Source organism: Nicotiana attenuata, unplaced genomic scaffold (genome assembly GCF_001879085.1).
Source record: "Nicotiana attenuata strain UT unplaced genomic scaffold, NIATTr2, whole genome shotgun sequence".
NCBI classification, from domain to species: Eukaryota; Viridiplantae; Streptophyta; class Magnoliopsida; order Solanales; family Solanaceae; genus Nicotiana; species Nicotiana attenuata.
The window spans coordinates 159,992-172,593 of NW_017671392.1; the positions used below are offsets into that span (position 1 = coordinate 159,992).

The window sequence follows — 12,602 nt, forward strand, 5'->3', positions numbered from 1 at the left end:
GTTTAATTGTTACTCGAATTTTAGGGTAAACAGTATGAGACATATAATTAAGTAAATAAAAATATATTCTCTCCGATCGCTAAAGACTTTAACTAAGGTGGTCACACAATTTAATGTGAACAATGTATAGAATATTATTCTTCGGATTTTGAGATACACATGACTCATATTGAAGTTGGCTCTCTGGATGCAAGGTTCGTTTTAATTCATCGATCTTGTGAGGAGGATTTTCTCCATTTATGTTTAAGATCATGGCACACTTTTAATTTGTAGAGAATAATCAGAATTTTCGTATGAGATTTTTCTACACCAACTTGTTTTTTTTTTTTCTCGAGGCTCTCATTTCTGTAGTTTTAGCCGCGGGAAAGTTTTTTTTTTTTTTTTTTTTTTGGGTTTCCACCTGGTGTCCGGTACCCTCATTGGAGCCCGACTATATCCGGATTCGCGCCGCGTAGGGCCCATTCGGGGGGAAGCGCTCCCTACCAAGGATTTTTACATACCCAGGGCTCGAACTCGAAACCTCTGATTAAGGGAAGAGCAATCTCATCCACTGCATAACATTCTTTGGTGGTGAATACCTCTATATGATAATAAAGCTGCTAGTAATTAAAGAGAGAAATAGATGTAGTACAATTAAGAACTAGTTGTAGTAAAACTAATTTCAATTAAAGTAACAGTTGAAGTTGACTTATTATCTGCTTTTCTCAATTAGATCTCCATATCTTGGTCAGACAAAAAAAAGGGAGAATAAGAGATAGTGACTATCACTATATTCTTTCTTGTTGCACTTTTTTCCAACATAAAGATCATAAGGAAGAAAAGTATAGATCCAACAAATTGCCAACAAAATGTTAAGAAAAATACATTGATCATAATATCATACGTACTATTTTATGGTGAGCTAATTTGGGATTTTTTTTTTTTTTTAAAAAAAAGGAGTTGAAAGAGTCACAACAATTCAAGGTTTATTCTGATCAAAGATGGGCGGGTCAAATAATGGATCGTAATTCAGTTGTAACCCAACTCACCCAATTAATAGCCATTTTTCAATAGTTTTTTTTTTTTTATAATTTGTTTACTTATCAAATTAAATTAACAAAAGTTATTTATTTGTTATTTTATTTATTTATTTATTATGACTGTAATAAACAAATCAAACAAGAAAAAAAGACTTATTTTTCTATGTTTTCTTATAAAAAAGAGAGTCAATTGTGGGTACATATACCGCGCAAATTAGCCCAAATTTTAGATGGGATTTGGGCTATACCCAGGATATCTGTGGAATACTTCTTTTTAAATTCTTAGGAAATGAATATTTTCATTCCTCATGTAATTAGTCTAGATCATCCTTCTTACATTCTTAATCCCAATCGCCTTCAAGTGTTTTATTTATGAAAAGAAACAGACTCTACATTCAAAAAATGATTACATTTGTTTGCAAAAATCTCATTATTCTTAAAGGGTACTATGCTTAATTAGTAAGTGTTCTATAAATATTAAAATTTCACATTTGTATCTTGAACAACATTATATTGAACTTGAAACAAATGCATTCGTGGTAGTACGTAACCTATAGTACAACGTACATGACATTGTTTAAACGTTGAGGGAATAGGGGAGGTAAGGGACAGAGCAAGAAATGAGAAACAACTACGCTTCTATCCCAAATAAGTTAGGGGACTTTATGAATTCTCACATCTCCATTTATGCTCAACTCATATCATCATTATACAAAATATTTGTATTATGAGGATTCATGATGAATTATATATGCTTTTCTTGAGCCGAAAGTCTATCAGAAACAACCTCTCTACCTTCACAAGATAGGGGTAAGTATGCGTACACACTATCGTCCCTAGACCCTGTTGGGTTTTATTAATTAAAATAAAAAGGGTGTGAATGAAAAATAGTGGGAAAAAAAATGGAGGGAAATGAAATTCTTATTAGCCTCTTTTACAAAGGAACTTTGTCCCTTATTGGATATGAAGAGAAAAATTCTTGTGCTTATATATGGAAGTACTTCTTCTAGCTCTTAAAGAGTTGAGAAAAGAGCAAGCGTTGTCGTCGCTCGGCTTCGGTCAATTGATTGATAATTTTTTGGACCAAATTTATTTTCCTTTTCTGCAATTTAATATTTTCTTTTCTAATATTTTTTGTGCAGAAAAATATTAAATTCGTGGGATTATTTTTCAATGGTCATATTCTTGAACAGACGTTCCATTTAACAGAAATTCAAATAATTTCTGTCGAATAGATACCTCGTCAAACGAATAGGCACCTTTACACCAGTTGGGACTCAACTTTGTTGGCTATAAATAGAGACACTCAATCTTTTTTTGTTCACCACCGAATCTGAAAATCTCATCTCCCCTCTCTCTTTTGCATTCTACATTGATTTTCAAAGGAAAACGTAAGCATTTTATGTGATTTGCTCCGCCATTTTAGTTCGCCGAAGTTTTGTGATTTGAAGTGCCGCTATCACAGAATAGTTATTCCGTTCTATCCTAGGAAGAATTAGTCTGAAACCTTGGGCAACAGTGAGGGGATTAAATTCCTTAAGGATACACAAAAAACTTATGGGCTCGGAATTTTCTGTTTTTGTTTTTTTAAACTAACATTTCCCGATTTTTTGATTTTGAGTACAGAGAATATTAACAGACCCATTTGTGGAATTTCACTAAATATGTTATTGTTCTTATTATAAGGATTCATTTCGAATTGATAAGTTTTACGCTGGCTGCCAGCCAACCGCAACTTTCCTCCTTTACTAAGATTTGGAACCGGCAATATGAGCAAGCTCACATAGGTGGAGTTGGAGAGAGAAGTGAGCACATGAGATATATATACATACAGTATATAGATGTCCTTTATGCATGTTGTAGCATCAAAGTTAAGGTACAATAGAAGAAGACATTTATACCTTGAGGATAATCCAGACAAAACTTAGCCTTACACATTACACTGTTTTGTCATAAGTAAAATCATGTCAATGAAAGGCATGCTCAAAGATTATAAAGTCCAATTAATGGCCCTCCTTTTACTACAGTACAACAACATATCCTATGCTTTGCCATTGTCTCATTGAAGTGTTTCTATCAACCACAATATACTATGTACTACTACTTCCCCACTGTTGTTCTCTTATGATTTTTTAGGTGGTGTTTTGTCCATGCAATCTTTTCTAAGAAGTTGGCACTTTTTTCTGAATCTCTTTGTTTGATAACATTTTCTGAATTGATTAAAGGAAAAAGGTCTAAAGTTGCTCATGTACTATCCGAAAATTGTTCAATTTTACCTTCCGTCATACTTTGAGTCCATGCATACCTCTGTTCAAGCAAATTGTCTTGTTATTTGTTCTTGCTGTTAAATGATTTAGCGTGAAATGCGTGAACTTCATGTGTCATAATTATACTTCGAGGAAAAAGTTTGTGGCGAAAACGACATCTTTTTCTCTATTTTTGAGTACGATTTAAACTTATTATCCGTTATACTTCATGTTAGAGCTCAATTAGGGGTCAAATTTAAAAAAAATAGCAGCTCGGTGTACTAAACTGCCGCTATGCGTGGGGTCAAAGACGAAAATAAAATATTTTTCTAATGATGGGGCAAGATTAGACGCAAAGTATAACGGGGAGCCAAAGTTGCTCAATCAGTAGAAAGGCAAATTCGACTATTTTCCCTTGTTTAAAATATGCCCTGGTGCACTATTCTAAAAACTAATTTGTTAATAGAACAGAACTAACAATTTTTTTTAACAGATCAAATACTTTTCTTTTCTCGAACTAATTTTTTCTTCAAGATTTTTTTTAACAAGTGCTCAAATGGAGCCTTGATCTTACAGCAGTTCATTTCAGTTCTTGTTTTTTCCATTCTATTAAATGAAAAATAAATAAATAAAAGCCGCTGTAAAAATAATAACTGAAAATATATATAAATTGTGTATATTTTTTGTATATATATACATTTTGCGTGTTATATACAAATTTTATATAGTTTTTCGACTACCAAGTGTAAATAGTTTCTGGCGCGGGCTAAAATGATAATACCCCAAACAAAAACAAAATAGACTGAAAAGTGAAATGTGGTTGCAGTCTTGAAAATGATTGGTAGTAATGACTCCTCTATTTTGAGACTTAGAACCAAAGATTGACATCTTTTAGAATGATCCAAAACTCAAAACTATAAGATTTTGTGTTTGATGAAAAACAACAAACAATAGTTTCTAACAACTATGCCTCAGTCCCAAACAAGTTATGGGCTCGGCTATATGAATCCTCACTTTTAAACTCAACTCATGTCATCATCATAATCTCGTCTCGACCTAGAATCGGACCCTCGTTTCTCACTTGCTGGGCGCCTAAATTTCAGCTTCAGAACCAAAGCACCCAACAATAACAATAGCAGTTACAAAATATTGCCATATGCCTATATCCCACAATGAATTTGGTTTTATTGTTTAGCATGAATCACATTTCCTAAACTAGATGAATGGTGTTGGTTCCCAACTACAAGAAATCCCTCAGCAAAACCCCTTAAAAACTGAAGCCTAATTCGGAGAGCAACGAGAATCAAGCCACGCGATAATGTCATTGAGCACAGTAAGAATTCTATCATCAGGTTCACCTTCAAGAATACAGTGATAGCCTCCTTCATAGAGCTTAAGAGTTTTGTCGCTGCTCGAGGACTTATCATACAGATACTGACTCACGAGAGGATCCGTCACTTTATCTGCAGCACCGTGAAGAATGAGCATCGGGGATGCCACCTGCACGTGTCGTTAAATACAAACTGTTAATTAAATTTCTTCAGACAAATTTGGAAAACAAGATAGTGCTTTGTTGATAAACGTGGAAATGTACTGACCTTTTCCACCTGCGATTCTATGTATTTTGTAGCATTCAAGAGTTCCACAGCAGTTTTCACGCGTGTTTTATCCGAGTAAGAGATTACATTGTATGGAGCCTAAAAAAATGAAACAACAACTAGCATTAGTAAACCATCAATTCAGAGCTGTGCTAAGTATACATTGAACACCAACGCAGTGGGCATTCTTTTGCTTTTTGCAACTACTAGTATTCGTTGTCTCTTCTTCTCAAATTCGGCAATTCTACATAGTTCATGTCCAGGCTAACTATGTATGCGAATAGTTTTCTTCAAACGGAAGTTTAGAGTAGTCATCATTTGGCTAGTATTTTTTTTTGACTTAACATATTAGAGAGTAAATAGAGGCGTTACCATTTTCCTTTTCTTGAACTCCCTGAAAGCCAATTCTGCCAAATCTTTAGTAGGGACTATCTTTGCTTGTGGCGTAACGTTAGATACAAAAATCAAAACTTTCTGCAGGAGAACTGGTGGCGTCATGTCTTCTGCAATCTTAGTAGCAGCACAGGGTCAGCAAAATTCTAGCATTAAGAAAGCTCAAATTCTAACAAACATGAAACATTTGCAAATGCAAAAATTCAAGAAACACATCATTCTGCGGAAATGCTCAGAGGAATGTATAATTTCTTTCTCTTGTGTGTATATAAAATACGAATTTAACATAAGGTTACTTTCTCAAATATGATTTCACTACTGGTAACGAAAAGAGTGCTTATTAGAAAGGACCATATTCATTTCATATTTGTATAAATGGTGCCTGAAATGAGAAGCATTTCTCAGCCCAACCTTGATCTAAGAAGCCATTGCAATAAGCAAAGCTTTTCTGATAGAAACACCGTATCATAGAAAGAATAAATAACGAGAAACACTTAAAGATGGAACAGAAAATACAAAAAAAAAAAAAAAAAAAAAAAAAAAAAAAAAAAAAAAAGGAACAGTTGGTACCTACAGTTTCTGATATTCTCTGGAGAGTAACTTTTTTTTTTTTTGTGGTAATTAATCGCTTTTATATTAATCACCGATAAAACTGTACAAAACCATAGCATCGCTTACACAGCTAGCTATCTCATACACCTATGTAACATGAATTCTATACACTCAAACAAAATATAACTCTGCACTAACTCTGGAGAGTATTTGCGTGGAGAGTTTTGCATATTGGGAAGAAAATTTTCAGGATGGAAGCACGCACCGTTTTGAACCAGAGTTTACCATAATTGTAAGTTTCCCCTCATTACGTGACGATAAGATTGAAAAAAACATAGAGGGATAAAAAGAAATGCAGGATGCCTGGCGATAAGCACGAGTATCATTGCTCAGAAAGCTAAAATTTGCTAACAGCACAGAGCAATGAATCAAAATGACGGTTGAGTGTTTTAGTATCAATGAGTGGCGATGAAGCAAAACCGAGTTTTGTCTGTAATTTTTCTGGTACAACTTTGTGGATGGTCAACATAATTTTCACAAGTTAACCTATTTTTCATTTGACAGCAATTGGTTACTCTTAATTGTTAACTCTTGAGTAAGCCTATTTCTTTTTATTTAGCTTATAAACACTTAACTCTTGAGTCTAAGAAAATTTAAGAACCTAAGATTCAAATGGAAGGCCGAAGAGACACGTAATATTTGGTATTCGGGTCAGATCACAATAAATATGTTTTCAATAAATTGAGAAAATGGAACTTGGAGATGACATAATATAAGTTAGTTAAAAGATAATATTACTTTGCACATTGGCGCAACAAGGACAATTCCATCCCATTGACGTGGTTCCTTAAGAAGAGCTTTTAGAGCAATTGCACCTCCCATTGACTGCCCAAATATAAAGCAGGGAAGCCCGCTAATTTCCGGCCTACCTGCTCCATCACAAAAGAAATTATCATTACATTGTTAACGAGAATTAGCATGTTCTAACAAAAATTAGAATAAATCGTGAATGAATTAACTCGCACGGGAATGTTCACAGAAAACCTTATTGCTGATGGTCATTATCGTATGAATTTATGACAGAGCACAACCTCGCTGTGATATACCTTTTATCTTCACATACTGCTCATTGACATTGTCAACTATACCATCAAATTCAGGAATATATCCATGCAAACCATCCGAGAGACCAAAACCGGGATGGTCAATAGCATAGACAGCATAGCCTGAGGCCGAAATAAACCTTGCAATACCTGAATCAACAAATCATACAAAAGATTTATTAAAGGCTACTACTTGTCGATAATACTAATAAACAGAGTCATGCTACAATTGGTTCTGGAGTTAAAGAGATAATAACGAACGAACCTTCAAAGAAGAAAGTGCAGGTATCACCATATCCATGACAAAAGCACAAAGCACCTTTAATTCGTACGCCTGGCTTTGGCAGCCAACTTTTACAGAAAATCTGTTGGCCTTTCGAATTTGTTTCATACCACTACAAAATCCACAGATGTTTTATTAAATACACAAACTCCTTTTCCTAACGAGAGTATTACAGATAATATATAGTAAGAACAAGAGAAGATAAGATTGATTCTACATAATCTCCCATCAATCAAACAGACAAATCATAACGACGAGAACAATTAGCAATTCAAAACACAATGCTCCATATATGTCCATTATCCTAAGATTACAAGCCATCGCTATAGATCAAGCACGCACTATTAGCCTTCCTTTACTTCATTTTTTTCGTTTCTGATAAGTATGTAATAATATCATAAGAAATACATTAGGGGAATGCAGCCATAAAATTGAAAGGGCATGCACCAATAAAAAGAAGTGTAATAATAAGCCAAAAAATGGAAATAAAAGCCCCAGAAAAGATATGCCCACAACACCACCACCAACAACAACAACGACCCAGTAAAATCCCACAAGTGGAGTCTGGGGAGGGTAGTGTGTACGCAGACCTTACATCTACCCGAGGGGAAGAGAGGCTGTTTCCGATAGACCCGCGGCTCAAGAAGATGAAAAGAGAATATGCCCACAACAACTAATCCAAATATAAGTACATATCTTTTAACATAATCAGTATTTTAACAAATAAGAGTAGTAGATCGCATTTGAGAAAGAAAATCAAAAGTTGGAATAACAGATCCATTGATAACTGTGACCGTTGTCATAATCAACAAGGTGAAACTTCCATGAATAAAATCAATGACATTGCACACAGAGTAAAACTGAACCACATAGCTAAAAATCAAGATTCTTAACACTTTCTTTACCCACAATTAGTCATACACAAAACTCTAGTACAAAAAACAAGAGCAGTATAAATAAAGTTAAAATACCTCCTCTACTCTGATATCAGCTGGAGCCATCTGCATAACCCATTAAAGTAAAAGAACCAAAAAAAATTAGAAATCACTTATGAAGTAAAAGAATTAAAATCAACATTAAAAAAGTCAACTTTTAACTCCAAGAAAACCAAAAAGACACTAATTTTAACATAATTAAGGCAAATCAACCTTAAACAAGAAATGATTTTAATAATTTACATTAAAGTACTTCAAGGAATCAAAATCTACATTAAAAAAAATAATTTTAACTCCAAGAAAACCAAAAAGACACTAATTTTAACATAATTAAGACAAACCAAACCTTATATAAGACATGATCAAGCTGCTATTTATGAAGTAAAAGAATCAAAATCTACATTAAACAATTAATTTTAACTCCAAGAAAACCAAAAAAGACACTAATTTTAACATTATTAAGACAACCCAACCATAAACAACACATGATCAGAATCACTTAAGAAGTAAAACAATCAAAATCTACACTAAAAATTTAATCTTTAATTCCAAGAAAACCAAAAAACACTAAATTTAACATAATTAAGACAAAACCAACCTTAAATAAGATATGATCAAGCTGTTGCTGAGTAGCAACAAAAGCTGATCGAACCCTTCTTCTAGCAGGAGCATGATCCAAATTCTGTGAAGCAATTTCATTTAATGCTTCACTTACCCCATCAATTCTTGGCTTTTTAATTGCCATAGTGATCACTTTATTCTTTGAAACTAATGGTTTACACTTCAAATTATGATGGAGAATAATGGGTTGGTTAATTTTCCGGTGAATAACTGAGAATTCAGGCTGTAAAAATGGTCGGAAAGTGGAAGTTAGAGTAAGGTCCATTTTATTGAATGATCATTTACACACACACACATAGTGGTAATGTGCTTTTTAAAGATTCCCACGAACTAATAAATGGCAATAAGCCGACAGGTGAATAGTAAATTCACGTTCTTAATGGATTTCCAATGTGTTACTTGGGCCATTTTTTATATTTGATTGACTGAAAAACGTGAGTTTTGACTATTATAGTATTTTTTTTTCTTGTCGCAGGTGATGCAAGCTTGTTGGATTTTCGATGAGATCGTAGATCTCATATTGTATATTCGTAGAGTATGCCTTAAAATTCCTTTTAAAAAGTGAGCGCTTAGGGTAGAAGGTTAATAAGCAAACGAGTGTCGTAGTTTCGTTCTCGTATTTTTATATTCTTAAATTTTTATTATTATATGGTGTTGTTAATAATTTGCCTTTACTATTATTTTATTGTTGCTACTGGTTTTCTTCTATGATTTCTATACTAATGCATGTCTTCCTCTATACTGTTGTGATTATGCATGCTAATTTTGAGCCAATGTTCTATCAGAAATAGCCTTTCTACCTGCATAAATATAGGGGTAAAATTAGGTACTTACAATTCGCTCCACACCCCACTTGTGAAACTACATTGTTATGTTGTTATTATTGTACTCTCTTTCACATTTTATATGCCAATGTCACTATTCAAGGAGTGAAAGTAGTTTTTTTTATTACTATCTATTTCATTTACGTTTTTTTTAGTTTAATTGAATACGAAATTTAAGAAAGTTAATAAAAGTTTTGAATTTTATTATTCTAAACAAAAGGTGTATATACTTATACCATACCAAAATATTATACTTTAATCTTGCAGTTTTGAGCATGAACAAAAAAAAGTGGTCATGTTCCTAGGAATATCATTACAAATAAAAAAAAAATTAGAAGTAATTTTTCACCAAATAAAAAGGTACTACCATTCTTTATAAAAACAGGCTGAAAAGTAAGTTAAGACGTATGAATGAAATGGAGAATGTGTTTCAACTAATTTTTTAGGCGACCAGAATTTTCAAGATTGAAAAACTAGAAAATAGAGGTGTTCACATTTTGTGATGCTCCGACCATTAGGTAGATAAGGAAAATCACATTGAGTTAAACGTTACTAAAATACTTTTTAAGGAATAATGACAGTTCAAATTGGAAAGGAGTTCCTCTTAAATTAGCTTCTTTGAATACAGTGGGCACCACTCACGAGGCTTAGTTGTTTATTTCATGGAATTTTTATATTCCTATCCCACTTAGAAAATTTTTTTACCCTACATGTTTAAGGTTTGAGTAAATTACATTTAGTATATCAAATTATCATTTCTATACCATATCTAATTAAGGTTATAATTAATGAGATATTTTCTACCCCTTAATTAAAGCATTTTCGTTTTTTTCAGTACTAATCCCTCACTTTCTCTCTCCTAACCCCTCATCCCCGTACCCCCACGTTCTTTTTACCCTCCCACGTTTTTTCTACCATTGCCCTTCTTCTGAAACCACCCAATTTCCTTCAAACAAAATTCAACAAACCCTTTAAACAAATTCCTATCCACATTTTTATTTAGTTGAAGTTCATCAATGAATAACAAGGAAGGTTCGAAAAGAGTCCAAAAAAAGTTGAAGTTAAACCATGAAGAACATCAAATCTCCCAAAAAAATACCTAAAAAATCTACAGTAGGTGATATCCCCTCTTTCGATTTGGGTGTTTTAACACCAAAATCACCACAAAAACAAGTAAAATCTACACATGCAATGGAACCTACTACTCACAGTTCATCTCCTAGACAAATCCGTGCCGAGATTAGAACAAAGCAAATGCACGACGTAGATGCTGGAGGAAGTGCTACACCAGGCGGCAAACAACTATCTTAATTTTGTAGATTATTTGTAGTTGTGATTTTCTACAGTTTATAATTGTAGATAAATTGTAGATTGTTTTTTGCAGAAGATTTTGTAGAAGTTTAGTCGTTTTGATTTGTGAAAACAGAAAACAATGCATCTACAATCAGAATACAAATAATCTACAATTTATCTACAAAATATCTACAAACTGGATACATTGAATTTTAATGTCCCAATTCCCATTTCAATTGTAGATAATTTGTAGATATAGTGAAAATTTTGTAGTCATCCATTTTAGGATGTCAGACAATGTAGTTAAATTGTACTATAACTGTTGCAATTTGTAGAAATTTGTGAAAACAATACTGCTTCGTACATAATTAAACTGATTTGTATTTTCTTTGACTAGATTTTGTTCTAAACATAGATTGTAGTTTTATTTAAAGACAACATTTTGAAATCAACAATTTCTAATCATAGATTGTAGTTTATTTTGTCGTAGAAATGTAGTAACTTTGTAGATAATTTTGAAAATAACATTGCTTTATTCTTTCATTAAACTGATTTGTAGTTTAATTGTAGGCAAATGTAGTAAATTTGTAGATAATATCGTAAAACTATAATTCTAAGCAATTTCGAACTACACAAACCTGCACTTGTGTTATCGTTGGTGATTGCCAATTCCATATTGAACTCTCGTACACTTATACATAACAGATATGAACCTAAGTTTTTATTCTCCTTTTTGGTCTACATATACACACGAAGAACAGATATATATGATCGACAATTTGAGAGAAGAAACAACGAAGAACATAATTTATCAACTTTGCGTTGTTGAATCTCGAAAATTTGAATTCTACAATTTGAATTCAGTTCGTCGAAGTTGTTAGTAGTTGAATCTGTTCGTATTTTTAGAAGTTGTTCGTTCTTTTTTTTTTCGAGATTCGAATTGTAGTTCTAGAGGAAAATAAGCAGATTTGAAATTTCGTTTCCTTTTTAAAAATTGAATTTAATGTAGAATCAATTAATTCCAAGATTCTCTCCTTATTTTTAGCGCGTTTTTTAACGAATATTCTGCCCTTTTAATACCTAATAAACGAATGGTATAAAATTTGTAGGAAAAATGTGGACTGGACGGGTAATTTACATACTATGCACATTTTTGGTAATAAAGTTTCATATATGGTATAGATAGGAAAAAATCTCTTAATAAAATTGTAATGTTGGGCCCGTATACGGGCCTTTCCTCGTCTAGTACTAGTAAAAATAACAAATTAGAGGTATCCAGTTGGACTGTCATTAGGTGACGTTTAGATAATTTTTTGAAATATTATTGGAAAACAAAAACATGTCTGAATAATTTTGCTTTTAAAATATTTAAGCCAAAACAGATACATTTGCACAAATTTTTTTAAAAAGGTTTTCTGTTCCAAATAATAGCCTTTGTAATAGTACATGACACTATTAGGTGATCAAGATTATCAACTGAGCAAACAAAATATTGTTTTCACACTCAAATTGAACCATGTCATGAAAGATATCTAAATCATAGAGACCCTTTCTTAGCATCGTTCTGTACTCAAACATGCAATTTTACGTCTCTATCAAATTAGAGGCGAATCCAGAATTTAATTTGATGAGTTAATCAATTTTTATATTTTTATCATTGAACTCATTACGTGATTAACATTATGGGTTCAAAACGCAGTATATATTTATAGAAATTTGGTGATATATATATATA

At 32.6% G+C, this 12,602-nt stretch overlaps 1 protein-coding gene across 1 annotated transcript; it reads right to left on the reverse strand.

The window, feature by feature from the left end:
• Positions 1-4,093: 4,093 nt before the first annotated feature.
• On the reverse strand, positions 4,094-9,061 carry LOC109208011 (caffeoylshikimate esterase-like). Its single transcript, XM_019371011.1, has 8 exons — positions 8,728-9,061; positions 8,166-8,195; positions 7,177-7,306; positions 6,915-7,061; positions 6,607-6,737; positions 5,236-5,373; positions 4,864-4,962; positions 4,094-4,765 (listed from the first exon to the last, which is right to left on the reverse strand). Exons 1-8 carry the CDS (start codon positions 9,013-9,015, stop codon positions 4,547-4,549), a joined length of 1,182 nt encoding a protein of 393 aa, XP_019226556.1. The 5' UTR covers positions 9,016-9,061; the 3' UTR covers positions 4,094-4,546.
• Between the last annotated feature and the right edge of the window lie 3,541 nt (positions 9,062-12,602).